The sequence below is a fragment of the Sphaerodactylus townsendi genome, linkage group LG05 (assembly GCF_021028975.2).
Source record: "Sphaerodactylus townsendi isolate TG3544 linkage group LG05, MPM_Stown_v2.3, whole genome shotgun sequence".
Classification (NCBI taxonomy): domain Eukaryota; kingdom Metazoa; phylum Chordata; class Lepidosauria; order Squamata; family Sphaerodactylidae; genus Sphaerodactylus; species Sphaerodactylus townsendi.
Window position 1 is genome coordinate 138,782,813 of NC_059429.1, and position 27,191 is coordinate 138,810,003.

The 27,191-nt window shown below is 57.6% G+C and overlaps 1 protein-coding gene across 2 annotated transcripts in view; it reads left to right on the forward strand.

Moving 5' to 3' along the window:
• Window positions 1-27,191, forward strand: part of SLC12A5 (solute carrier family 12 member 5) — a 121,031-nt gene that overhangs the window by 85,248 nt on the left and 8,592 nt on the right. For both annotated transcript variants that reach the window (XM_048496365.1, XM_048496366.1), the window contains exons 4-21: window positions 694-840; window positions 2,005-2,059; window positions 2,641-2,771; window positions 4,855-5,096; window positions 8,183-8,394; window positions 10,984-11,151; window positions 12,014-12,112; window positions 13,137-13,194; window positions 13,738-13,912; window positions 16,462-16,580; window positions 16,870-16,968; window positions 17,155-17,274; window positions 18,121-18,225; window positions 20,946-21,114; window positions 22,120-22,315; window positions 24,078-24,247; window positions 24,365-24,496; window positions 26,387-26,494. In XM_048496365.1, the coding sequence (XP_048352322.1) occupies window positions 694-840; window positions 2,005-2,059; window positions 2,641-2,771; window positions 4,855-5,096; window positions 8,183-8,394; window positions 10,984-11,151; window positions 12,014-12,112; window positions 13,137-13,194; window positions 13,738-13,912; window positions 16,462-16,580; window positions 16,870-16,968; window positions 17,155-17,274; window positions 18,121-18,225; window positions 20,946-21,114; window positions 22,120-22,315; window positions 24,078-24,247; window positions 24,365-24,496; window positions 26,387-26,494 (2,505 nt within the window). The remainder of the gene's footprint in view (window positions 1-693; window positions 841-2,004; window positions 2,060-2,640; window positions 2,772-4,854; window positions 5,097-8,182; window positions 8,395-10,983; window positions 11,152-12,013; window positions 12,113-13,136; window positions 13,195-13,737; window positions 13,913-16,461; window positions 16,581-16,869; window positions 16,969-17,154; window positions 17,275-18,120; window positions 18,226-20,945; window positions 21,115-22,119; window positions 22,316-24,077; window positions 24,248-24,364; window positions 24,497-26,386; window positions 26,495-27,191) is intronic.

The following is a 27,191-nucleotide window of genomic DNA, read 5'->3' on the forward strand; positions in this document are numbered from 1 at the left end:
ATGTCCCACGTCGGTCTCTGCGTTCGGCAGAGGCCAATCTACTGGAGGTCCCTGCCCCCTCTATGATGCGGCTGGCCTCCACCAGGGCCAAGGAGCTACGGCCCTGGCCCTGCCTGATGGAAATTCTCTTCCGCCAGCTGTCCGAGACCCTGCAGGACCCCTCAGTGAGTCGCAGGGGAGCCTGTAAGACCGAGTTATTCCGCCGGGCCTTTGGGGAGGCAGAAGCTGCTGATAGGTGCCATGCTAGCCAGCTGAGATCCGCTGTTCCCCCCCCTCAGAGTCAGAGGAGTGAAAGGTTAGACGCCATCTGTTTTAAATATTTATAAGTTTGGACCGCTGCATTTTAACTTGTATAAATTTTAGTATTTTATTCTATTATCCACTTGTATGTATTATGTTGTTAACCGCCCTGAGCCCTTTGGGGGAGGGCGGTATAAAAGTGGAATGAATAAATAAAAATAAATAAATAAAGGGGGGATATCAATCCAAACTCTTCTTCTTCCCGTGCCAGGGGGCTTTGAGGAGAGTGGGCAGCGCAGGAGGGTCAGGGCGGGCGCTCCTCTCCACCCCTGCTTTCCTGCCTGGCGGTGGCTGCCCTCGTCCTCCACTGAGGCGGCGGGGCGGGGGGGGGCAGGCTTCCAGCGGAGTTTGGGTGGCTGAGTGCTGCTCTCTGCTCCGTCTTTCCCTCTGCAGGCTACCCGAATGGGCACCTTCATGGGAGTTTACCTGCCCTGCCTGCAGAACATCTTTGGCGTCATCCTCTTCCTCCGCCTCACCTGGGTGGTGGGCATCTCTGGCATCATGGAGTCCTTCTGCATGGTCTTCCTGTGCTGCTCCGCTGTGAGTGTCCCTCCCTCCCCCCCCCCCCCCCCGGCAGGCCCCATCCTGGGCAGAACCAGCGGCTGACCAAAGGCCTCGTGTGAATAGCCGGGAGCTCCGGGCCGCCTCTGCTCAGTGGGCCAGCAGCTCCCGCCAGACAGACGCTGCTGCCGCTGCTGCCGCCACGCAAGACTTGGACGGCCGGGGAGCAGCAGCCGGCTGCTGCCGCCGGGGATGGATACACCTGCCTGGGTGGGCAGCGGTGCGTGCGGGAAGGCTCAGCTCTGGTGGCTGATTAATTCCAGCCTGTCACTCAGGGACTCCAGGTGCATCCTGGCCCAAAGGCACGGCTCACCCCATCCGTCTTGTGGCAGCTCACGGGAAACGGCCGCCTCAGCACCGGCAGCCGAGCGGTTGCTCAAAGGCAGGAGCGGCCCCCCACCCACCCAGCCCCCTGTGCCTGCCCCCCCCGGCCGGGCTGCCTGCAGCTCAAGTCCTAGACTGGCCCCCCTCCCAGCAGAGGGGGCCAAGAGCCGGACTCTGCTCCCTTGGCACAGGCTGAAAAGTGACCAGGAAAGGGGCAAAGGCACTCCAGGTCCACAGAGCAGTTGGCCAAAGGGGGCAGCGGATAGACCACTAGGCTTAGCCCCACGAGCTCAGGCTGTGGCCATCAGCCTCAGGTCCCCCCCCCCCCAACCTGTAACATCCGGGAATCTGCTGCTGAACGTGTCCCTCGTGCCCACTGTGATGGGGCTCCTGATCCACACACACACACACACACACACACCCGGTTGTGGCTGGAATTCATTCCTGGCCTTCACAAACTGCCCAGAGGTGTGCTGGACCCCCCAACATTGCCCTGAAGGGCCCCCTGGGGCGGCAAAGCCATTGCCTGCCTGCCTTCCTCCTGGTCCTGCAATGTCCAGCCCTGGAAGCCAGGCTCTGGGGAAAGAACACCAAAGTGGTGGCTACCTGCTTTGATCTCCAGGGGCCAAGGGGGGTCTGCGCCCCACATCCTGGCCTTGCTCCTGCCAAGTCCCCCTTGCAGCAATGAGCACCCTCCCTGCCCCATGGCCTCGAAGCTTCCCTCACTTGTGCTCAGGCAGGCAGCCCCCACTCTTGCCTGCGGGGCGCCCTTTGCCCCTGCCCATTCTGCTTCAATGCCTCTTCCTTCCCCCCCCACAGACGATGCTGACGGCCATCTCCATGAGTGCCATTGCAACCAACGGCGTCGTGCCAGGTTTGTTGTGGGAGGGGAGGGGGGGAGAGGTAAGCTGGGCTGCAGAAGGAATCACTCCCCCCCACCCACCCAAGCATTGGTGCGGAGCCTGCTGGATGCCTCTGTGGCGTCTGGGAAAGGCACATGGTTTTGCACCAGACCCCCAAAGAAAAGGGGCAGGGGGGTGAGAGAGGGCTGGTTTCACTGGGCACGCAACTGCCACCCGGGACTCTGTGTGGTGGGCAGCGGTTGCCCTCTCCCTCCTGCTAGGCTGCTTCAACCAACCAGGGGTCTGCAACCTGCGGCTCTCCAGATGTTCATGGACTACAATTCCCAATTGGCCATGGTGGCAGGGGCTGATGGGAATTGTAGTCCATGAACATCTGGAGAGCCGCAGGTTGCCACCTTGCCCTGTGCCAGTGGGGAGGAGCAGGGAAGAGGCCCCTTCTCTGCCCCCAGGGTGGGCACCTGGCTGAAGCCACTCTCGCCTGCCCGTTCCCACCCTCCACTTCTCCCTCCATGTTTGCCAGTCTCTTGGCAACAGAACTCCTGCCTGACTTCCGGGGCATTTTTGCCCACCTCTCCTTTTTCTCTGCTTCCAGCTGGGGGTTCCTACTACATGATCTCCCGCTCTTTGGGCCCGGAGTTTGGCGGTGCTGTGGGGCTCTGCTTCTACCTGGGCACCACTTTTGCCGGCGCCATGTACATCTTGGGCACCATCGAGATCCTGCTGGTAAGTGGGGGTGAGGGCTGGGGAAGGGGGGCAGGGGTCAGTCCAGGGGCCCTTCCGGGCGGCACCGGTCTGGCATCCTGAGAGCGGCTAGTGGACAAAAGGTTTCGCTCAGCAAATGTTTATTTTCCCTTCTTTGGAGGTTTTTAAGCAGAGGCTGGATGAACATATGTCGGGAGTGCTTGGATTGTGTGTTCCTGCATGGCAGGGGGCTGGACTGGGTGGCCCTTCTGGTCTCTTCCAACTCTATGATTCTGAGGAAACCGCGTGCAAGCCTTGGTGTGGGTTTGCTGATGAGCAACAAATATTCGAGCAATGGGGCCCGGCAAAATGTCCACAGATTTGGCGGGAGGGATAGTTAGTGTGTGCTTGTGCGTGCGTGCAGGGGAAGGTTTGGTGGTCTACTGTGCTTCTCATCCTTCTCGTATGGTCAGAGGAAACAGAATCAATACGGCAGAATGAGCCAACACTAGCCCACTTGTGAAATTTGCAAAACTGGGCTTTTTGGGGTGGAGACCTGAGATTTTATTTTCATCCAAAGAAAAGGAAAGAATTCAATTACAGTAGAAATCGTCAAAAGATGGTGCAGCTGAGTTTATTCCAAAGGCAGCGTGATTAGCCGGACCCCGGCATACACCAGGCAGACACTACTTTTAACACGGGGAGGAATACTTAAGAAGGCATTTAGCATAATAAACATATCAAAAATGTGTACATTCCATTGCGTCAATACTGACAAAGCATCTGGCTGCACCTTAAAGCCTAAACATTGTTTATTATTTTGTTATTAACACGTCTGCTTAGGCGAAAGGTTTTGCAAGCTGCAGCCAGGATTATTCCTAGATTGCTATTGGACTCCTGGGTCCATCATGTCTCCCCAGAAGTGTGTGTCAGAGGTGGCACAGGCCCAGAGCAAAGCCCCCACCCACCCACCCACCTTTTTGCATCTAGAGAGAGAGCCCCCCCATCAACCGACACATTCCGCACATGTGCGTGCGCACAAACACACACCTCCTTTCTACCTCTTCCCAGCCAGTGCAGGGCGGTTTTCTCCCAGAGGCCTCCTTGAAGGTATTGTGGGGGGCTTTCGCAGCCACGATCCACTCTCTGTGGTGGGTTTTCCGGGCTATGTGGCCGTGGTCTGGTAGTTTTTGCTCCTAGCATTTCACCCGCACCTCTAGCTGCCATCTTCAGAGACGTGCCCATGGTAAAATGTGTTTCTTTCTGCGGCACAGTGTGGAGCGTTTTGCATAGTTGGGTATTTGTGTTTTTGTTTTGAGGTGTGAGGGCAGTGAGGTGCATTGGCACGTGTCCGGGTGGGGTTCATGTGCAGTTGCGTTTGTAGGTGTGTGTCCAGGTGGTCTGGATCTCAGAGATTCCTGGGATGAGTCACACACACACACTAAAACCACCAGGACACAAAACTACATAAGAACATAAGAACATAAGAACTAGCCAGCTGGATCAGACCAGAGTCCATCTAGTCCAGCATTCTGCTACTCGCAGTGGCCCACCAGGTGCCTTTGGGAGCTCACCTGCAGGAGGTGAAAGCAATGGCCTGCTGCTGCTGCTGCTGCTGCTCCCAAGCACCTGCTCTGCTAAGGCTTTTGCAATCTGAGATCAAGGAGGATCAAGATTGGGAGCCATAGATCGACTTCTCCTCCATAAATCTGTCCAAGCCCCTTTGAAAGCTATCCAGGTTAGTGGCCATCACCACCTCCTGTGGCAGCATATTCCAAACACCAATCACACATTGCGTGAAGAAGTGTTTCCTTTTACTAGTCCTAATTCTTCCCCCCAGCATTTTCAATGGATGCCCCCTGGTTCTAGTATTGTGAGAAAGAGAAAAAAACTAAACTACAAATGCGTCTGCCTCTGGCAGGCAGCAGCACAGCCTGGAAAACTCCCCACGGCCACTCCCCTGTAAGCTTCCGAAGGCTGGCCCCCCGAGGGTGAGCGCAGAGGCCCTAGCCTGGAGCTGGTTCTTGCAGGCGGGGTCTTCTGGGACAAACGGCAGGCTGGGGCGTGGAGTGGCCAAGCCGAGTGTTGCTCATCTCTGATGCCTGGTTTCCTGCCTCCCTTCCAGGCCTACATTTTCCCACCCATGGCCATCTTCAAGGCAGAGGATGCCAGCGGAGAGGCGGCTGCGATGCTGAACAACATGCGGGTCTACGGGACGTGTGTGCTCACCTTCATGGCCACGGTGGTCTTCGTGGGAGTCAAATACGTCAATAAGTTTGCCTTGGTCTTCCTGGGCTGCGTCGTCATCTCCATCCTCGCCATCTACGCCGGGGTCATCAAGTCCGCCTTCGACCCGCCCTCCTTCCCGTGAGTCTCTGGGGCACTTGCTGGTGCAAGGGGGGGTGCAGTTGGATGGGGGCATACACCCCCCCCACGTGCCTACTGCAGAGGCATAGCTAGGGAAAATGGATCCCGGTGCAAAATCTGAGTTTTGTGCCCCCCATGTTCGTTTGTGTTTTTTATGTTTTTTAGTGTTGTTTCAATTTTTGGCCTTCAGGGCGTGCAGTTTTTAGGCTAGCAGCACCAACATTTCAGGGTATTTTTAGGAGACTCTCATGATGATACCACCCAAGTTTGGTAAAGTTTGGTCCAAGGGGTCCAAAGTTATGGACCCTCAAAGGTGTAGCCCCCATCTCCTATTAGGTCCCATTGGAAACAATGGGGGATGGGGGAACCCCCTTTGGGAGTCCATAACTTTGGATCCCCTGAAGCAAACCTCACTGAACCTGGGTGGTCTCATCAGGAGAGTCTCCTAAATATACCCTGAAATGTTGGTGCTGCTAGCCTAAAAACTGTGCCCCCTGAAGGCCAAAAACTGAAACAACACTAAAAAATACAAAAAACACAAACCTGATTTTTTTGTGCGTGTCCCCAGGCGCGTCCCCAGTACAAAGCGCACCCCTCTGGCCCCCTTGTAGCTTCGCCTCTGGCCTACAGTGGTCCTGGGGGCCCAAACATGCCTTTCCAAGGCAGAAGGGGTGGGAGAGTCTATTGCGAGAGTCAGGCCGGAAACTGCCCTCTTGGCCTTTGCCCAAAATATGGTAGAGAGTGAGCATAATTCATCTTGAAGAGAAATCGTGGGGTGATAAACAGGAGACCGGGGGGGGGGGGGGCTGGAATGGGGGAGGGGTCTCCGGCCTGGAGGCTGAGCTCTTACTTTGCACACAGAAGGTCCCAGGGTCGCCTGCTGGAAGTATCACCTGGGCAGGGTTTAGACAGGTAACTTGGCTGTGGGATTGGAGGAGGCCAATTGGAAGCAGCAGCATTCGGTTCTCTCCCACGAGCTGTCTGGCCAATTGAAAATGTGGAAATCGTCCACTGGGCGCTGTCAGCCAGCTGCTGGGCACGTGCGAAGGGGTGTCTGGTCAGGAGTGGGAAATAATCCCCCCCATTGTTGGCCCACACTGCTCCCCCAGCCTCACGCTTGCCTGCTTCAAAGGGCCACATTGTATGTCAGTGTCATACATTGTTGAGTGAGGGTGAGGGTTAGTGGTCTACTTTCATACAGGGGCGTAAATTATGGGGGACAGGGGGGCTCGAGCCCCCCCATTTCCCAGTGGGAGCAATTCTCTCTCCCCCCCCCACAGCTGCCAGGTAGCATCATGAAGCTGCTGAGGCTGTCCGGTTCTCTCCTTTCCTTAGTGCCGTTTCTCTTTGTTGCAATGGGAGGCAGGAGGCTGGTTTGTTTTCTGCAAAGGAAGAAGCTGGGGAGGGATTTGGGGGGCAGATCTTGCTGTCTGTGAAGAAACCAGAGAGAGTGAAAGAGCCAGGGAGGGGAGCAACCAGGAGCACTCAATGGCTGGACCGCAGAAGAATCCAGTCTTTCCTGAAGCTTGCAACACAAACTCCGGTGTAGGCTCAGAGAATCAGGGTTTGACTTCACAGATGGGATGTTAATAATTGCAGTCTTCCTGAGCCCTCGTGGCTCTGCCCTATAGAGAAAGGGGCAGCCCCATCTCTATTTCATCTCCAGCCGTGTGGGGGGAGTTTTCTCAAGGCCCCCCCCCCTGCCTGCCTCGTTGTGTCCTGCCTGCCCTGATTCCACCCTGCCTGAGTTCACCTTGTTAGGCACCAGTGATGCCTTGTTTTGGAGAAGGTCAAGACGATGCAAATGAGTGACCAAAACTCCGGGTGGAGACGGATGGGCACCTGCGTGCTGTCCAGACGTCGCCTGCCTGGGACCTCGCCAGATGTTCATGTCCAGGGTGGCTGGGAGAATGGGACACCTGGCAGATGTGCATTCCTCTTGTTCGCTTTGCTTTGCCTCGGGCTTCGCTTGCTGTTCAGCGTGCCCCGTTTCCGTTCTCTGAGCCAGGCGGCACCTGGATCCTTATCGGGCTCTGACCTTGGAGACCCGGCAGGCGTGGCCTGAGAAAGGGAGACTTTTCTGTTGAATGGGGGGCTGTGGAGAGAGAGAAGTGTGAGCAGGAACGGGGGCTGTAGTGAGGGGCGGAGGCGTTTGGATTTCAGTTGCAGCAACGCTTGGGCGCAGGCTGTTTGTTACCCGTCTGAACTCCAGTCTGGCTCTTGGGGGGGAGGAGGTCAGCCGCCGTGCCGTGTGCCCATGCGTGGCCACGGGGGCTTGCAAAGCGGAGAAGCGCGGATGTAATTTTCTCAGTAAATCCAAGTCTTCCCCTGTGCAAAATCTAATTACGACCAAGCAGCAGAGTAAGCTGATTACAGGGGTATATCCACAGAAAACGGTGCCCGGGCCAAGTACTGTAATTGTGCCCCCCAGAGCATAACATTGTGGGGGCCTGCAGGGAGCATGAAACTGCACCCCCCCTTCCCTCCCACAACTCAGAGGCGAAGCAGGAGGGCTGGCTTTCACAGAAGATGAGCAAACTGACTGCCGGTCGAGTGGTGCCCAGGGCACAAGCTCTGAGCCGCTGCACCCCAGATATGCACCTGGCTGGTTACCTTTGGCCTTCCCTGGCCGGCTCCTAGCCTGCCAGCCTGCTCCAGGCATGAGGGGAGCCTTCCCCCCCCCCCCCGCCAGCCCTTTGGCCCATAAGCTGCCTGGCTGCATTCTGTCCTTGCCACCCCTCTGAGAAGCCCCTCCTCCCCCCTTCGCTCAGCCAGGAGCCGGTTCTGGTAAAAGTCTTTCAGGAGAAGGAAAAGGCCACGATGCACAGCGGATAAGGAGCACGGTGGGGCTGAATGGGAGGCAGACTGACCGCTCCAAAGGAGCTGGTTCACACGTGCTCTGAACAACAGCGGCCCTTGCGCCAAGCCCGTCCCTGGGCAGCTATGAGCAGGCCACCTGTTGGGAGCAGGAGGGCCCCACGGCCTTTGGCCCTTCCAAGGAAGGACGTGTGTGAATCAGCCCCTTTTGGGGTGGCCACGGCTGAGAAATGCTTTCCTTCCTTCCTTCCGCTCCCTGTTTGTGCCAGGATATGCCTGCTGGGCAACCGGACCTTGTCCCGCCACGGCATCGACGTGTGTGCCAAGATCATCCAAGTGGGCAACGAGTCCGTGGGCTCCCAGCTGTGGGAACTCTTCTGCTCCTCACGCTTCCTCAATGCCTCCTGCGATGAGTACTTCACCCAGAACAACGTGACGGAGATCCAGGGCATCCCCGGCGCCGCCTCTGGCCTCATCCAAGGTACACGGACTCCTGTGGGACCCACGACTCAGCCTCTCTCCAGCAGCCCTGTGCTGGTGACGGGGTGGGATTGGGGAGATCACCAAACAGGTGGGGCTTTCCTGAAGCAGGAGCAGCTGTCTTGCCTCACCTGTGGTCCAGCCAGCCTTGGAACCGTAGAGGCCTCTCCTGTCCCCTTTCGGCCTGGAGATCTTGCCTGTGCCTGTCCTCTGTCTCAGTCTGGGCATCTCTGGGGAGCGCCAGTTGTGGGCGAGGGCTCCTCCTAGAAGCAACAGGCTGCCCCCCAGGGATGTCTGCACCCATAGGACATCCAGGTCGTGGTCTGATGGCTTCTAGAAAACCACCAGCTTGGCCAGGGAGGGCTCATGGCTACGGCCGGGTCTGGGGCACACGGGGGCTCTACCCAGAGGTGGGATCCAGCAGGTTCTCACAGGTTCCCGAGAGCAGGTGACTAAATTATTTGTGCATGCCGAGAGGGGGTTACTAATGGGTGATTTTGCCGCGTGATTTTTGCCTTCGTTATGCCCCTCCTCTCCGCAGTAGCACGCAGAACTGGAAGCCGTCTAGCAGGAGGTGCACCGGCGTGCGTGGCAGCCTGCGCCTGCGTGCATTCGTTTCCCGCCCAAGGACTGGCGCAGCCCCGCCCCTGGAATGCCCCGCCCCCAGAATGCCCGGCCACGCCCCCATCGTGCCCCACCCAGCCCCATTGGCGCTACGCCACAGTTTGAATCCCACCACCGTGGGAACCTGTTACTAAAATGTTTGGATCCCACCACTGGGTCTACCTGATGCTCCTTAAGAAGGAAAAGCAGGCCATGTGGTTGTAGGTGGCTGGGGAGATCCGGTCCTTGGTGAAGGGCGGGTATCACATCCCCCAGAACAGTTAGGAGCTGCCCCCCTGGCTCTACATGAGGAGACTGGTAGGCACAGCCCCCCCCTCCAAAGAAGGGCTCCCTTGAACCCTGTGTGAGTTTTGGCATTGATTCCTGTGCTGCTGAAGGAGAACCAATCAGGGCTGAGCCTCAGGCTCTGCGGGACTTTCCGCCGCAGGAGGTTCCTTCCCGTTCCCAGCTTAGTTTTCCTGATCTGATTCGCTCTCCCTAACCTGGGGAGGGAACGCAAAAGCAGAGGGGAGATTTAAATCAGGAAAACTGTGTGGTGGGAAGGATGAAGTGCCACTCAATGGGGTCAGCTTCTCACCCCCCCCCAACCCCCCCACCCCAGGACTGTGCTCCTCCCAGGCAGATGCTGGACTGACTCCGTCTAGGTCACAGGTGTCAAACTCGTGGCCCTCCAGATGTCATGGACTACTGTTCCCATCATCCCCTGCCAGCATGATACTGGCAGGGGATGATGGGAACTGTAGTCCATAACATCTGGAGGTGCGCGAGTTTGACACCTGTGGTCTAGGTCATGGGCCGAACTGGAAGAACCGAAAGGGAGGCTGATCCAGAGCCAGCGTGGTGTAGTGGTGAAGAGCAGGTGGATTCTAATCTGGAGAACTGGGTTTGATTCCCCACTCCTCCTCCACCTGAGTGGCAGAGGCTTATCTGGTGATCCAGATGTGTTTCAGCACTCCTACATTCCTGCTGGGTGACCTTGGGCCAGTCACAGCTCTCTCCGAACTCTCTCAGCCCCACCTGCCTCACTTTAAGGTGTCTGTTGTGGGGAGAGGAAGGGGAAGAAGAGTTTGGATGTATATCCCCGCTTTCTCTCCTGCAGGAGACTCAAAGGGGCTTACAATTTCCTTGCCCTTCCCCCCTCACAACAAACACCCTGTGAGGTAGGTGGGGCTGAGAGAGCTCCGAAGAGCTGTGACTAGCCCAAGGTCACCCAGCTGGCGTGTGTGGGAGTGCACAGGCTAATCTGAATTCCCCAGATAAGCCTCCACAGCTCAGGCGGCAGAGCTGGGAATCAAACCCGGTTCCTCTAGATTAGATACATGAGCTCTTAACCTCCTGTGCCACTGCTGTCTTGGTGGTGGTGAGACCGCCAACAAGGGGAAAGCCCCTCACGCCCATTGGAGCCTCCCCCCTCTCCTGACCCTGACCTGAATGCGTCCGTATCGTCCCTCCCGGCAATAGTGTGAATCGTCAGGGCTCCCAGCCAGAGCGGAAGAGCCTCAACTTTGCTTGCAGAAGGCCCCGGGTTCAGCCCGCCGGGCGCCACTTAGAAGGCTCTGGTGGGGATAGGGACCATGCCTGACTCTGGAGAGCAGCTGCCGCTTTGAGTGGACAACACGGGCCTCGAGGGACCACTTGTCTGATTCTGCAAACGGCATCTTTGGTGTATTCGGGGGCAGAGGCAAAAATAGAGCCCCCACTTCCTTGGGCCACGTGTGAAACTGTTTCTGCTCAGCCATGGAGGGATCTTGGAAAGGAGTCTGTGGGAGGAGAGCAACCCCCCCCCCCCTCAGTGCCCAAATCGAGCTGCATGTGGGGGTGGGCTTGGCACTATTAGCCAGGTGCTGGGCGGGCAGGGGGAGGGGGGGCAAGAATGTGGAGAGGAGCTGCTGTGGAAGGGGGGGGCAAAGTCACTCACCCATCCTGCCCTCCCCCATCCCAAATCACCTGGCTTGTGTCTTCACAGAAAACCTCTGGAGCACCTACTTGCCCAAAGGGGTGATCATAGAGAGGGAGGGGATGACCTCCGTGCCCCCCTCGGACCCTCTCGTCAATATGGACCAGCCTTATGTGTTCAGCGATATGACCTCATATTTCACCCTCTTGGTCGGCATCTACTTCCCGTCTGTCACAGGTAAAAGCTCCGCCACCCGCTGGTGGCACCTGGATATGCGGACAATGTCAGGGGGCCAGAGGCATGAGGAGGGAACGGCACCTGGGGCAACACCTGCTGCCCCCCCCCCGAATGCCCCACTTACCTTAGTTTAGCTGGGCTGCCGCCAGGTGCCCCTCAGCCCTGCCCTGCCAGGTTGCTCCGTCGACTGGCGGAGGTTCTGCCAGCCAAAGGAGCAGTCTGGTGGGGTGGGCCCCAGGGGCGGGGGGCCAGAGGCGATTCTCTCCCCCCCCCCACGTGACCTGCTGGCATGCACCCGGGGACATATGCACCCATGTCCCTGTGAGCACTCCGCCTCTGCAGAGGGCAGCCCTGTTGGTCCACAGGGTGGGGTTCCAGCCCAGGAGCAGCTAAGAGGCCAGAGGGATGTTCAGGGGCTCCAGCCCTTGAGAGTCAGAGCAGACCTGGGGCGATGAGTCTGGCTGGAGAGAGGCCGGGGGGGGGGGGTGCTGGGGAGGGGGCCGTATTGGAGGAAGGTGCTCAGCCTCCACACACTCTTGCTTGGTCAGAGAAGCAGCCGCAGGAGGACTCTGCTGCCCCCCCTTGTCACGTAGACAGCGTGGTCAGCCCTCGGTTGCCCCTGCCTGGTGGTCCTGGAATGTGGCCAGCCCACGCCCATGCGTCCCCTCCAGACGACACATGTGGCCGAAATGCCCTGTGCTTTGAACAGCAGCTTCCATTGACCCGGGGATGCTCTCCTCCTCCGTGTCACGTGGTAATTCAGCTGGCCAACGCCAGGCCTTGCTTCCGATCTTTTCCTCCAGGGCTGTTGGCAGCTGCCTCCTGCTCCCCCTTCACCCCCTTCTGCTTCCTTCTCTCCCAGGGATCATGGCTGGCTCCAACAGGTCCGGAGATCTGCGTGATGCCCAGAAATCGATCCCCACGGGCACGATCCTGGCCATCGCCACCACTTCTCTCGTCTGTATCCTTGGTGCGAGAGGAGGAGGAGGCCTCGGCGGCCTTTGTCTCCTGATGCTTGTGAGGAGGGGGGAGGCCCGGGGTCTGCTGTCTGGGGGCTGGCAGGCTGGTCTGCTGCCCCAGCCCCCTCCCTCCTGTCGAGCCCCGGATCTGTAACGCAAACCAGACCCTGCAACTTGAAGGTCTAGAAGTCTTCATTGGCAGACATCAGTGGCTGGAGGGGGAAAGCTAGTTCCACTGGAACAATCACACAACCCCAATACATGGGCCCCTGTTCACCTCCCCCCCTTTCCCTTAACACAGGGATGCAGGATGGACTCCAGGCCAGACGACTGAGGTGAAGCCCCCTGGGCCAGGTGCCTCTGCTTGGTTACCTGGGGAAAGCGAAAGCATTTGGCCATCAGTTTGCTCCTCCCCCCCGCCCCCCACCCCCGCCTCCCATGCTTCTCTGCTCCCGCCGGACACCTCCCCACCCCCCACCACACGGTGCTTGGCTGCGCACGGTTGTGGGCCCCTGCCCCACCAGAGCCACCTCTGGGCCCTCAGGTGGCGAAGCTCAAAGGGGTGCGGAAGGCGTAGCTGAGGCCTGACTGCCCGGCTGCTTCTTTGCAGAGAAGAGTCCTCCCCCGCCCCCCGCCCCCGTGCTGTGGAGCTGCCATCTCCAGGTTGGGAAATGCCAGGAAGTTGGGGAGGGGTGGGGCCTGTGGAGGGTGGGGCGCGGAGTCCGCCCAAAGTGGCCGTTTTCTCCGAGGAAACAGACCTCTCGCCAGTTGTACTCCAAGGGATTTCCAGCCTCCTTCTTGCGGTCGGCAGCTCTACTCCGCTGCTGCCTTCTGTGGACACTGATTGGAAAATGCCCCCCCCCGCCGCCCACTCCAGAGAGCAAAGCCTCTTCCCCCGCCCCCTGGTCAGGATGCCCAGGGCTTGCAGGGGCCTTTTCCATGCTGGGCAGCCCTCCTCAGCCCCCACCCCACCCCGGCTGTTCCCCCAGAAGGTCGGGCCAGTCTTCTTCCTTGATGCTCTGGCAGACATCACCTCCGTGATCCTCTTTGGGGCCTGCATTGAGGGGGTCGTGCTCCGGGACAAGTGAGTCACCCACCTATGGACCTGGCTGTGGGCGGGGAGGGCAGCCCCCTCAAGTCCCTCCCCTTCTGCACCTGAGGCTGTTGTGGGCCTTTTCATGGGGTGGGGGTGGGGACAGGGAGCGTGGAAGACTCAGTGCTTTGTTCTAACGGTCAGCAGCATCTGCCTCTACTGCTCGTCCTCCCCTTCCCAGGGCAGGCAGGACGGAGGGGTGGCTGGCGTGGCCCCCAGCAGCCAGAGTTGGGGTTGTTTGCCCCACATCGTGGCATGGAAGGTGCTGCTGGCACTTCAGGGCTGCTCATGCCAGCAGCCTCGTCAGGACTGGCAAGACGCCACTGGCAGCAGGGGGAGGGGAGCCCCTCGAAACACGCCCTCCTCTTGGTACCCCATCCTGGTCATCCAGTGGTCTGTAGGGCCCTTGGGGGGAAGCAGCATTGTGGCTTCTGCTCCAGTAAGATCCCCCCCCCCCCGGCACGGCTGTCAGGAAAGGGGGTTCCGTGCCTCTTGCTCTTCCTGTCTGACCCCCGCGCGCTTTTGCTCTTCCAGATTCGGTGAGGCCGTCAACGGGAACCTGGTGGTCGGCACCTTGGCCTGGCCCTCCCCCTGGGTGATCGTCTTTGGCTCCTTCTTCTCCACCTGCGGGGCGGGGCTGCAGAGCCTGACTGGGGCCCCACGGCTCCTGCAGGCCATTTCCCGGGACGGCATCATACCCTTCCTGCGGGTGAGTAACTGCTCAGGGGGCAGCCCGGCTTCCCTGGTCCCCGGGCAGCGTCTTTGCTTGGCCCGGCAAAGGGGATCAGGCTGAGGGGTGTGGGGTCCTGATGCGCTCAGCATGCTGCCACTGGCATGCCGCAGCCCCCCTCCCACAGCAGCTCTTGCAAGAACTCCCACCCCAGCAACTTCTGCTGCTGACGCTCCGGTTGCCTGGAGAAGGAGCTGACCCAGGAAACTCCCTTCTCCGTCAGAGAATCCTGCTCACTTCCTTGGGGAGACATAAGAACAAGCCTGCTGGATCAGACCAGAGTCCATCTAGTCCAGCTCTCTGCTACTCACAGTGGCCCACCAGGTGCCTTTGGGAGCTCACATGCAGGAGGTGAAAGCAATGGCCTTCTGCTGCTGCTGCTGCTCCTGAGCACCTGGTCTGCTAAGGCATTTACAATCTCAGATCAAGGAGGATCAAGACCGGTAGCCATAGATCGACTTCTCCTCCATAAATCTGTCCAAGCCCCTTTTAAAGCTGTCCAGGTTAGTGGCCATCACCACCTCCTGTGGCAGCATATTCCAAACACCAATCACACGTTGTGTGAAGAAGTGTTTCCTTTTATTAGTCCTAACTCTTCCCCAATGAATGCCTCCTGGTTCTAGTATCCAGCCTCTGTTTAAAAACCTCCAAAGAAGGAGACTCCACCACACTCCCAGGTCATGCATTCCACTGTCGAACAGCCCTGACGGTCAGGAAGTTCTTCCTGATGTTGAGGTGGACTCTCTTTTCCTGCACCTTGAACCCGTGACTCCGTGTCCTGGTCTCTGGAGCAGCAGAAAACAAGCCTGCTCCCTTCAACCATTTAAAGATGTCTTTTGTGTCCCCCCTTAAGCTTCTCGTCTCCAGACTGAACATGTGCAGCTCCCAAAGTCTCCCCTTGTAGGGCAGGGATTCCAAACCATTGACCGTTTTGGTTGCCCTCCTCTGGATGTGCTCTATCCTGGCTTGAAATGCTTCCCAGGAGGAGAGTCCTCCACGGCCCCAATCCTCTCCCCCTGCTGGACTGAAAGCAGCCCCCCTTCCGTTGCTCCTCTGCTCTTTCCCTGCCTGCCTCTGATCTTCAGAGCGGAGAGGTTCCGGTGTCTCTCGGAAGCCAACTTCTCTGTGCCGCTGCTTCCACCTGCTAAGTGTGTAGCTGCCTCTGGCAGGCCAAAGAGGCTGCTGGGCTTCCTCGTGGCTGGGAACCTGCCCTCACGGCCCCTCTGCTGTTTGACACCCTCGGACCCACCCGGCATCCTTGTGCAGAGCCAGCGAGCGAGCGCTGCAGCCGGCCTGTGAGGAGTCAGCTGACGCAGCCCCGCCACCTCCGTCTCCTCTGGCTTTCGACACTTTTCGCGAGGTCTTTCCTGAGTCCCAAACCAATTCACAAGGTCTTTCCTTGCTGTGAGCCGTTTTTCACTCAGAGACGTTCTGGAATTTGCTGGCGGCAGGAAGGGTCTTGCCTTCCACTCCAGCAGGAGGAGGAGGAGGAGGAGGTTGGGACTGGTTAACGAAGGCTAGCAGCTGGCCATGTTAGGGGTCAGTGGCTTTAAAGGTCAATACCAGCCTCTTGAATTGGGCCTACAGGCAAATGGGGAGCCAGTGTAGATGGGACAAGAGGAGAGCAATGCAAAATCCCTGCGACACGCGCCAGTCAACGCTCCAGTTTTCCCTGCAAGGTTCTGCACCAACTAGCTTCTGGGCAGTCTTCAAGGGCAGCCCCACGTAGCGGGCACTGCACTAATCTGATCTAAAACGAGCAAGGTGTCACTCAGAAACGGGCTTGATGATCAAAGGGGGAGGAGGGGAGGGGCAGCTGGAGGCTGCGGCCCTCCAGGAAGTGAGGGGCAGGTGATGATGCACGGGGGCAAGGGCAGAGGTGGGATCCAGCAGGTTCTCACCAGTTCCCGAGAGTGGGTTACTAATTATTTGTGTGTGCCAAGAGGGGGTTACTAGTTGGGTCCGCTTTTCCATTAGAAATCCCATTAGGTCCAAAAATCACGAAGTCCTGTTGTTTCCTATGTGGCTGGTTAGCGAAGGTAGAAAACGGGATCATTCTCCCTGTTGGGCTGTTTTAAAAACATGTTTTAGAAATTTGGTCAAGTTTCTTGTTTAAGGAAAGTCTCCTTCTTTTGAGTTCTAGAAACAAAATTAAGTATTTGAAAGTATTAAGTATTTGACAGGCAGTCAATTAGAGGAGAAGTAGTTGTTTCTGTTGGCAGGAGACGATAGGACTTGCTATAATGAGTTTAAATTATGGACAGAAAGATACCAGCTGGAAATTAGGAACTTTTTTTTTACAGTAAGAATTTTTACAGTAACAGAGAAATTATTAATGCCCCGCCCCCGGAATGCCCGCCCACGCCCCCGTCGTGCCCCACCCAGCCCCATTGGTGCTACGCCACTGTTTGAATCCCACCACCATGGGAACCTCTTACTAAAATTTTTGGATCCCACCACTGGGCAAGGGCCTATTTCTGCTTATGGATTGGCTGAAGCTCTCTCTCCCTCTCTCCCTCTCTCTCTAGGTCTTTGGCCATGGCAAAGCGAATGGGGAGCCCACCTGGGCTCTGCTACTGACAGCCTGTATCTGCGAAATCGGAATCCTCATTGCCTCACTGGATGAAGTGGCCCCCATTCTCTCCATGTATGCCATTGAAAGCCCCCCCCCAATTGTCTAGCATGGGGAGGGCAGGCGGGGGAAGTCTTCCCAACAGACCTCTTGGGCGTCTCCTCCTGCACCCCCCTGGCCCTGCTGGGGAGGAAATGCACAGTCCTCTGGGGCTGAAGCTTCCAGCCGCCCGTCTTGCCCCGATGCTCCCCATGGAGGTCTTGTGGGCGGCCTTTGAGCTGGGAGACCCTCTGGAGGCCAGCCCTGGTGGAGCAAGCGCTGACTCCCGGCCAGCTGCCCTCAGGCCTCTGTTTTCCCCCTGCAGGTTCTTCCTGATGTGCTACATGTTTGTCAACCTGGCCTGCGCAGTCCAGACCCTGCTGAGGACGCCAAACTGGCGGCCGCGCTTTCGCTATTACCACTGGTGGGTGTGCTCTGCCCCGCGGCTGGGGCGGCCGGGTGTTGAGGGGAAGCCCCTTGGCAGGGATTGGGGGGGGGCTTCTGCCAGAGAAGGGCTTGTGGATGGCTGCGAGGGGAGGGGCCAGGGGCGGGGCTGGCTGGCTGGCTGGCGTGGGCCGCTGTGCCAAGCTCTCTGGTGTGCCGCTCGCAGGACCCTCTCCTTCCTGGGCATGAGCCTGTGCCTGTCGCTGATGTTCATCTGCTCCTGGTACTATGCGCTGGTGGCCATGCTGATCGCAGGACTCATCTACAAATACATTGAATATCGGGGGTAAGTGGCGGAGGGCAGGTCTGGGTCCTCCTGATGCTGTGGGGCTGTGGGGCTCCTGAGTCCGTTGCAGAAGCTGCCCCCCCCCCCCCCGTGTACTGAGGTGCCACCACAGAGGTTTCCCACTCCTACTCCCCCTTGCTGAGTTCTGGGTGCCGTCACAAGGGCCGTGCTCCTACCTCCTGAGCCCCGAGATGCAGGTGACAGGAATGGCCAGCCATGGGAGTCTGGAGAAATAGGGCACGATGCCAATCAGGGTCTCTCCAAACAGTGGTAAGTAGGGCTAGTTCAGGGGTCTGCAACCTGTGGCTCTCCAGATGTTTATGAACTACAGTTCCCATCAGCCCCTGCCAGCATGGCCAATTGGGATTGTAGTCTATGAACATCTGGAGAGCCACAGGTTGCAGACCCCTGGTCTAGTTGGCCTGGGGGAGGGGGCTTGGCTCAACCCCTAAGCATGCGCCTATGTTTAATCCCCCCCCCTTCCCAAGCCGCTTTTGGCCTCATGGGTGTGCCGAGGACACGTTCTGCTCCTGACAGATCCTGGGGCTGGGGCAGTGCTGGCTGGATTCTCGGTCTTCCGCACGTCCTCCTTCTCTGAGAGCCAGTGAGGGGTCATAGTTCAGAGCAGCAGACTCCGATCCGGAGAGCCAGGATCAATGTCCCCCTCGTCCCCATGGAGCCTTCTGCGTGACCTTGGGCCAGCCACGGTCCTTTCCAAACTCCCCAAGTCCCGCCTACCTCGCAAGGTGTTTGTTGTGGGGAGGGGAAGGGAAGGTGCTTTGAGACTCCTTCTTAGCGGTTGAGAAAAGCCAGGCATGGAAACCAGCTGTTCTTCTCTCCTTCCAGGGCAGAGAAAGAGTGGGGGGACGGCATCCGAGGCCTCTCCCTCAGCGCAGCCCGGTACGCCCTCTTGCGCCTGGAGGAAGGGCCCCCACACACCAAGAACTGGCGGTCAGTGATGGGAGAGAGACTGTCTGAGCGGGGGCGGGGGATCGCTAACTCACTCATGCTGGTGCAGACAGGGGTGGCCGGACTCGCCAATAAACCCATTCCGTGTTTTATATTTCGCACCAGTGGCATAGGAGGTTAAGAGCTCGTGTATCTAATCTGTAGGAACCGGGTTTGCTTCCCCGCTCTGCCGCCTGAGCTGTGGAGGCTTATCTGGGGAATTCAGATTAGCCTGTGCACTCCCACACACGCCAGCTGGGTGACCTTGGGCTAGTCACAGCTTCTCGGAGCTCTCTCAGCCCCACCTACCTCACAGGGTGTTTGTTGTGAGGGGGGAAGGGCAAGGAGATTGTCAGCCCCTTTGAGTCTCCTGCAGGAGAGAAAGGGGGGGATATAAATCCAAACTCTTTTTCTTCTCTTCTTTAATTGCAGACTACATTGTAAACAGGGCCTTAATTGTTTAATCGTTCTAATGTTTTTATGTTTGCTGCTGTGTACTAGACACTATTGGGTGGAAAGGCAGCATAAAATCATCACGAATAAATAGATAAATATTCTATTGCATAACAAACACACAAATGAGTAGGTGCGAAGGAACAGCCGATTCAGCACAGCCGGCTGCTAAGCTGGAAATGGCGTCACGCAACCTTCTGAGCACGTTGTGCTAGCCGTCCGCGTTGTGTTGCTGACGGATGTATTGGGGCCAAACTTCATCAAGCGATACGGTGCGAAACAAAGGGCCTGTCTGGCTACGAACAAGATTGATTGATCAATTGATTCGGGGGGATTTATATGCTGCCTCTCCGGGGACCTGCTGAATTGGAGCTGGCAAGTAAACATGATTCAATAAGACAATATGAATTATGAATATTAAAAAGAAGAGATGACAAACAGCATTAAGCCTACACTGAGAGGCCTAAAAATATCCATAAACAATCCTGAAGCTGGAAGCAGACAATAAAGCCGCTGGAAAAGGTGGGAACCCCCTCCCCCCCCCCCCAATTGGAAGGCCGGAGGTTTCACCTGATGGCTGCATGGAGATGCCAGGCCAGCCTCTGGGGGAAGGCGCTCCCAAACCCAGCGTGGCCACCGCTAAAAAGGCCTTGTCTCTCTTTGCTGCCTGCCTCACCTCTGATCAGCTCCTTCCACTAGGAGGGTTGCCCATTTCTCCCTGCTCGCTGCGTCCTGTCATTCAACCCTTCCCTGCTCCACAAGAGGGTCTGTCCTGTTATCCTTTGTCTGCTCAGAAGCCTCTGGCGGGGGCGTCTCTAAGGAAAGCAGCGCCTCTGCCAACCCCGGGCGTCTGTCCTCCTGTGGGCCAGTTGTGGGCCTTGTTGTTAGCTCAGGGCAGCAGGAGCTTCACTGGGGCAGACCTTCACTTCTTGAAAGAAGCCACGAGGCTTCGGGGGCTGTTGGTGCCCCCGCAGTTGTGGTGTCTCAGGTGAGAGCCTGCATGGGCCAGCTGTGAGCAGGAATGGCTGTGGGCTGCAGGGACCAGCATGGCAGAAAACCAGTGGTGGGATCCAAAAATTTTAGTAACAGGTTCCCATGGTGGTGGGATTCAAACTGTGGCGTAGTGCCAATGGGGCTGGGCGGGGCACAACGGTGGCGTGGGCGGGCATTCTGGGGGCAGGGCATTCCTGGGCGGGGCTGTGGCAAGGACGCAGCCGCTGCGCCAGTCCTTGGGCGGGAAACGAATGCACGCAGGCACAGGCTGCCACGCACGCCGGTGCACCTCCTGCTAGATTGCTACAAGTTCTGCGTGCTACTGCTGAGAGGAGGGGCATAACTAAGGCAAAAATCACGCAGCAAAATCACCCATGAGTCACCCCCTCTCGGCACACACAAATAATTAGTAACCTGCTCTTGGGAACCTGTGAGAACCTGCTGGATCCCACCTCTGCAGAAAACCCAGAGCCAGGAAAGAGAGGCAGGAGAGGATATGCTGCAGAATCAATGGGTTGGAACAGACCACAAGAGCCATCCATCGTGGCCAACCCCCAGGCATGCAGGAACACACAATCAAAGCACTCCCGACAGATGGCCACCCAGCCTCTGTTTGGAAACCTCCAAAGGGAGAGAGTCCACCACCCTCCAAGCCCTGCCGCCCTCATGTTGAGGTGGCATCTCTTTTCCTGCCCCTTGAACCCATCACTCCTGGTCCCAGTCTCTGGAGCAGCAGAAAACAAGTCCCTCGTCCCGTCATCAACATGACTCCCCTTCAAACATTCCAACATGGCTACCATGACACCCCTTCACCTTGAGGCGGGATATGATGAAAGTCTATAAAATTATGCCTGGGGTAGAAAATGTGGACAGAGAAATTTTTCTCTCTTTCTCACAATCCTAGAACCAGGGGGCATCCATTGAAAATGCTGGGGGGAAGAATTAGGACTAATAAAAGGAAACACTTCTTCACGCAACATGTGATTGGTGTTTGGAATATGCTGCCACAGGAGGTGGTGATGGCCACTCACCTGGATAGCTTTAAAAAGGGCTTGGACAGATTTATGGAGGAGAAGTCGATCTATAGCTCCCCACTTTGCAGTCCTCCTTGATCTGAGGTCGGTCCGTTCACCTCCTGCATGTGAGCTCCCAAAGGCACCTGGTGGGCCACTGCGAGTAGCAGAGAGCTGACCAGATGGACTCTGGTCTGATCGCTAGCCATGGCTCCTTCTTATGTTCTTAAGGTTCGGACTGGCCTGCTGGTCTCTCCTTCCCAGGCCACAGCTGCTTGTGCTCGTCCGGGTGGATCAGGACCAGAACGTGGTCCATCCACAGCTGCTCTCATTCACCAATCAGATGAAGGCCGGCAAGGGGCTGACCATCGTGGGCTCTGTGCTGGAGGGCACCTTCTTGGACAACCACCCACAGGTCCAGCGTGCGGAGGAGGTGGGTTTCAATGGGGCCTCAGCTAAGACGCCCCCTCCCTTCCTCCCTCCCTCCTCCCCTCCCTCCTCCCCTCCCTCCCTTCCTCCCCTCCCTCCCTCCTCCCCTCCCTTCCTCCCTCCCTTCCTCCCTCCCTTCCTCCCCTCCCTCCTCCCCTCCCTCCCTTCCTCCCCTCCCTCCCCCCCTCCTCCCCTCCCTTCCTCCCTCCCTCCCTCCCCTCTCTTCCTCCCTCCCTCATCCCCTCCCTTCCTCCCTCCCTCCCTCCCTCCTCCCCTCCCTCCTTCCCTTCTCCCTCCCTTCCTCCCTCCTCCCCTCCCTCCCTCCCCCCTCCCTTCCTCCCTTCCTCCCTCCCCTCTCTTCCTCCCTCCCTCATCCCCTCCCTTCCTCCCTCCCTCCCTCCTCCCCTCCCTCCCTCCCTCCCTCCCTCCCCCCCCCCCTCCCTCCCCCTCCCTCCCTCCCTTCCTCCCTCCCTCCCTCCCCCCCTCCCTCCCTCCCTCCCTCCCTCCCTCCCTCCTCCCCTCCCTCCTGTCCTCCCTTCCTCCCTCCTCCCCTCCCTTCCTCCCTCCCTCCTCCCCTCCCTCCCTCCCTCCCTCCTCCCTCCCTCCCTCCTCCCCTTCCTCCCTCCTCCCCTCCCTCCCTCCCTCCCTCCCTTCCTCCCTCCCTCCCTCCCTCCCTCCCTCCCTCCTCCCCTACCTCCCTTTCTCCCTTCCTCCCTCCTCCCCTCCCTTCCTCCCTCCTCCCCTCCCTGCCTCCCTCCTCCCCTCCCTCCCTCCCTCCTCCCCTCCCTTTCTCCCTCCCTCCCTTCCTCCCTCCCTGGCAGATGTGTGAACCCTCCTAAGGGGCCGAATGTAGCAAAAAGCCCTGGGGTCGTCCCATTCACCCCCCCCCGCCCTCAGCTGCACAGGTAGGGTGGAGGGGGTGGGGGGGGGTCTGTGAACCACAAGGGATCCCTGCTGGGAGGGGGCCGACTCTGTCCAGGTGCTGAACGCAGCGTTCCTCTCTCCCCAGTCCATTCGGAGGCAAATGGAGGCGGAGAAAGTGAAGGGCTTCTGCCACGTGGTGACCTCTTCCATGGTGCGTGACGGCGTGTCCCACCTCATCCAGGCCAGCGGGCTCGGAGGCCTCCAGCATAACGCTGTGCTGGTCGGCTGGCCACGCAACTGGCGCAGCAAAGAGGACCACCAGACCTGGAGGAACTTCATCGGTATGCCCTGGAGGGAGGGGCTGCTGCCAGAGGGGAGGGGTGAGGGGGCCGGACCTCTGGACGGAAGGGTCAAGCTGCTGCATGTGGAGCCGTGCTCTTGAGGAGGAGGAGGAGGAGGAGGAAGAGGAGGAGGAGGAGGAGGAGGAGGAGGAGGAGGAGGAGGAGGAGGTGGCGGCTCCGGGCTGTTCAGCCGCATCAGTGTCCTGTGCGCTGGTGTGCTTGGGGGCGGGATCTCCTCTGGATCTGTAGCTGGTTGCCCATCCTGAGCACCCATGGAACTTGTAGATCGGGGGTGTCCAACTCTGGCACTCCAGATGTTCATGGACAACAATTCCCACCAGCCCCTGATGGGAAATGACCATACCAGCAGTGGTCTGCAACCTGCGGCTCTCCAGACGTTCATGGACTACAATCCCCATCAGCCCCTGCCAATTGGCCATGCTGACAGGGGCTGATGGGATTTGTAGTCCATGAATGTCTGGAGAGCCACAGGTGGCAGACCCCTGCAGCAGGGGCTGATGGGAATTGTAGTCCATGAACATTTGAAGCACCAGAGTTGGACACCCCTGCTGTAGATCAATTGACAAGAGAAGGAACTAAGCACAAGGGAAATTAGCAACTCTCTCTCTGCACCTGTAGATCTTTGGATTCAAATCAATAAGAAATCCAGGGAAAATATTGGGTGATCTCCACCCAAAAAAGAATTTCCTAAAATTACCTCTACTGCTGTCATGGCAGGGCGCTTACTGTCGTGGGTTCCCTGGGCTGTGTGGCCGTGGTCTGGTAGTTTTTAGTTTGGGGCTCTTTAGTTTGGAGAGGAGATGTCTGAGGGGATATGATGGAAGTCTATAAAATGATGCATGGGGTAGAAAATGTTGACAGAGAGAAATTTCTCTCTCTTTCTCACAATTCTAGAACCAGGGGGCATCCATTGAAAATGCTGGGGGGAAGAATTAGGACTAACACGCAACGTGTGATTGGTGTTTGGAATATGCTGCCACAGGAGGTGGTGATGGCCACAAACCTGGATAGCTTTAAAAAGGGCTTGGACTGATTTATGGAGGAGAAGTCGATCTCTGGCCACCAATCTTGATCCTCCTTGATCTGAGATTGCAAATGCTTTAGCAGACCAGGTGCTCAGGAGCAGCAGCAGCAGAAGGCCATTGCTTTCACCTCCTGCATGTGAGCTCCCAAAGGCACCTGGTGGGCCACTGTGAGTAGCAGAGTGCTGGACTAGATGGACTCTGGTCTGATCCAGCAGGCTAGTCCTTACGTTCTTGTGTTCTTTTGCTCCAGACCTTTTGTCCGCATCTATGGCTGTCATTTTTACAGGCATATGTGTCGTGCCTCTGAAGTTGCCAGCCACAGATGCAGGTGAAACGTTAGGAGCAAAAACTACCAGACCACAGCCTGGAAAACCCACAACAGCCAGTTTATTCGAGCTATGAAAGCCTTTGACAATAGACGGCAGGGTGCCTTTTAGAAGTAGCCTCTGTTGGCTTTTCTTGGCCTTGGATAGATTTGGTGCTTTTATTGTGTATTCCTGTACTTTATTCTACCTGTCAGCCGCCCTTCAGTGGCCCTGGAAGGCTGAGGCTGTGTTGTTCCAAATACATTTTGAATAAATGAACAGCCGATCTTCCACGGGTCTCGCCAAGCCCCCACCCCCCCCTGATGTCCGTGTTCCCGAGGGGGCAGCGGACACCGATTCTCCCCCTCCCCTATGGCTGTCCTGACTCTTTGCCTTGCAAATGGCCCACAGAGTTGGTGCGTGAGACCACAGCCGGCCACATGGCACTGCTCGTGGCCAAGAACGTGGCCATGTTCCCGGCCAACACAGAGCGCTTCTCTGAGGGCCACATCGACGTGTGGTGGATCGTGCATGACGGAGGGATGCTGATGCTTCTGCCGTTCCTGCTCCGTCAGCACAAGGTAGCCTGGGGGGGGAGGAAGGGAAGGGGAGGGGAGGGGAGGTGTCCGAGGGGGGGTCTTCTGGGCTGAGCCGGGGGGGATCGGTCCCTGGTTCAGCCCCCTTTCACTCTCCTGCAGGTCTGGCGGAAGTGCAAGATGCGGATCTTTACGGTGGCCCAGATGGACGACAACAGCATCCAGATGAAGAAGGACCTGACCACCTTCCTGTACCACCTCCGCATCACGGCTGAGGTGGAAGTGGTGGAGATGGTAGGCGGCGGCAGGGCCGGGGGGGGGGGGTCCAGGGGGGACCCTGGCTCTCCCTGGAGCTCTGGCCTGGCTTTGGCGCTCCTCTGCCCTCCACACACAAATGCTCATGTGGCACCTTGCAGCGGAGAGTGCAGAAGAGGCTGCAGGATACCCAGCCCAGCCTCTGCTCCGAGGCCAGATTCATTCCCAATCAGCTGCACCCCCCGCCCCGGCCCATCCCCCCAGAAAGGCTGCAGCTGCTCACTGGCCACTGGGCTCCTCCAGCCTGCTGGTCCCATTCTGCCTTCTCTTGGCGCCTATCAGTGCCCCCTGACTTCGTTTTAATTGGTTACCTGTATGAGCTTTAGAGTATCTGCAGAGGCCAAATGCCGTGGGGAACAAAGCAAACTCCGCTCTGGAGCAAGAGATGCCAAAAGATGCCTGTGAGGGACGGGGGGGAAGGCCCCTGGTAGTCGTCTTACTATATAATTGAACAGTATATTCCTGACAACGAACCAGAAAAAGCAAAGGACTCTGGGAGATGTAGTCCAGAAGGTGCCATTTCTCAAATGATGGAAATACAACTCCCAGACTCCTTCTCACTCCGACAGTGACTCTGCTTGAAGCTCTGGGGCTCTTGCGGGGCTGTCCCGTTCCTTGCCTGAGCTGACTCTCGAGTAAGTCAGCAGCGAGCCCAGTGCCAGTGGCCAGGGAAGGCTCCGGCTGAGGTGGTGAGAACAAGTCTGGGGGTGGGGGGTGGGGGGAGGCCTCACCACACCCACTGGGAGCACTCCAGGCCAACTATCAAGAATTGGGCTGGTGGAAAGGGTGGGGAGAGTTGGAGTAGGGGCAGGAAGAGAATTGGGTCTGGGAGAGTTAGAAAGAGAAAGAGAGGTGGGTGGGGGAGGTGGCCAGAAAGAGAGAATGAAAGCTGGGGTCGAGTGGCAGAAACAGAGAGAGGGCAGAGTTGGATAGGAGAAGAGAAAGAGAGCGCTGGAATAAAGGGGCAGACAGACAGCTGGGGTAGAGGGGCAGGAAGACGGAGAAAGAGAGGGCTGGGGCAGCCAGGCAGAAAGTTCAAAGCAGAGCTGGGCTAGTAGGGCAGCTAGAGGGAGAGCCCAGAAAGAGAGTTGCAGTAGAGGGGCAAAATTGGGAGGATGAAGAGAAGGGGCAGCTGCAGAGGTGGGATCCAACCAGTTCTCACCACTTCTCTAGAAGTGGCTACTAATTTTTTCTGAGTGCCCAGAAGGGGTTCCTAAAGCAACCTCCCTGCCCAACAGGGACTGGAGGCGCGTGTGTGCGGCGGCGCCACTATTTGAATCCCACCACCATCGGAACCTGTTATTAAAATTTTGGGATCCCACCATTGGGCGGCTGGATGGAGAATGAGAGGCAGAGAAGAAGGGGGAGAACAGAAGGAAATAGGAGGGGGCCACGTCTTCTCGAATCTCCACTTGTGGGTTCCCACTTGCTACCACGGGCTTCCCGTCTTGTGGGTTCCCCCATTCACACAATGGGCTTCCCATCTTCACAGGCCCCCTGCTGCCCCTCCTTGGCAAAGCTGGGATGTTGGGGGGTGGGGGGCACACATTCAGTGTTTGCACCAGGCACCATTTCCTGTAGATATGCCCCGTCCACATCTCTTGCCCTGGGACAACTAGTTTTCTGGAGCCAGTTGTGTTTTGTTTTTGCACAACAGGCTTTATTGCCAGCCTATGCAAAGAAACCGGGGCGGTGGGGGGCTGAGCGCCCTTTTCAGGCTGTGTGATTCAGGGCCTTTCCTTGGCTGCCGTGATCAGAAATATGAACACACACACCCCCCTTCAATAGAGGCAGGAAAGCCCCTCTTCTGACCCTAGTCCTGGCCCTGCCTTTTACATGCTCTCACCATCCTCTCTTTCTGTTCCGCAGCACGAGAGCGACATCTCTGCCTACACGTATGAGAAGACGCTGGTGATGGAGCAGAGATCCCAGATCCTCAAGCAGATGCACCTCACCAAGACGGAGCGGGAGCGAGAGGTCAGGCTCGCCTCTGGGGCCCACATCCCGACCCCTGGCAGACCGGCCACGCAGCTGCCTGGGCTAAGTGGGGTTCCTGGGATGCGTCCCGGGTTCTAGCATGTCTTTCCTGCCTCCAAGATGCTCAGGGAAGCGGACATAGCTTTCCCCTCTAAGTTTGTCTTCACAACAGCCCTGCAAAGTAGGCTACACTGAGAGTGAGGTCTGTTGTGGGTACTCACTGCTAATTGGTGTTTAAGGGGAGACTGGATTATTATTTGTTGGGTCATTCTGTGTGGTGTCCCTTCCAAAAAACGTTCTAGTTCTGTGATTGCGTGACAGCCCAAAGGGTCTCATGTGACCTTCAGAGGAAGTTCAGAGTGCCAGCAGCAAGTTTTCCTGGCTGTCTCAGCTTGGGTCTCCAAGACAGACAGACAGACAGACAGACAGACAGACAGACAGACAGACAGACATTGTTGTACATCAGGAACTTAAACATGACGGCGTCATGTATCCATGTGGTTTAATTGTTCAAAACCACATGGATGCACAAGGTCGTCATGTTTAAGGTCCTGATGTACAAAAACGGGATCACCACCTATGTGCTGCTTTTGGCTGCTGCTGCCGGCCTCTCCATCTCCCCTTCATTTCCTAGTCCATGTTCTTCTTCAAACTTCTCTTCAGATCTTCACTCCGCAGCAACCTTTCTCTTGGGAAT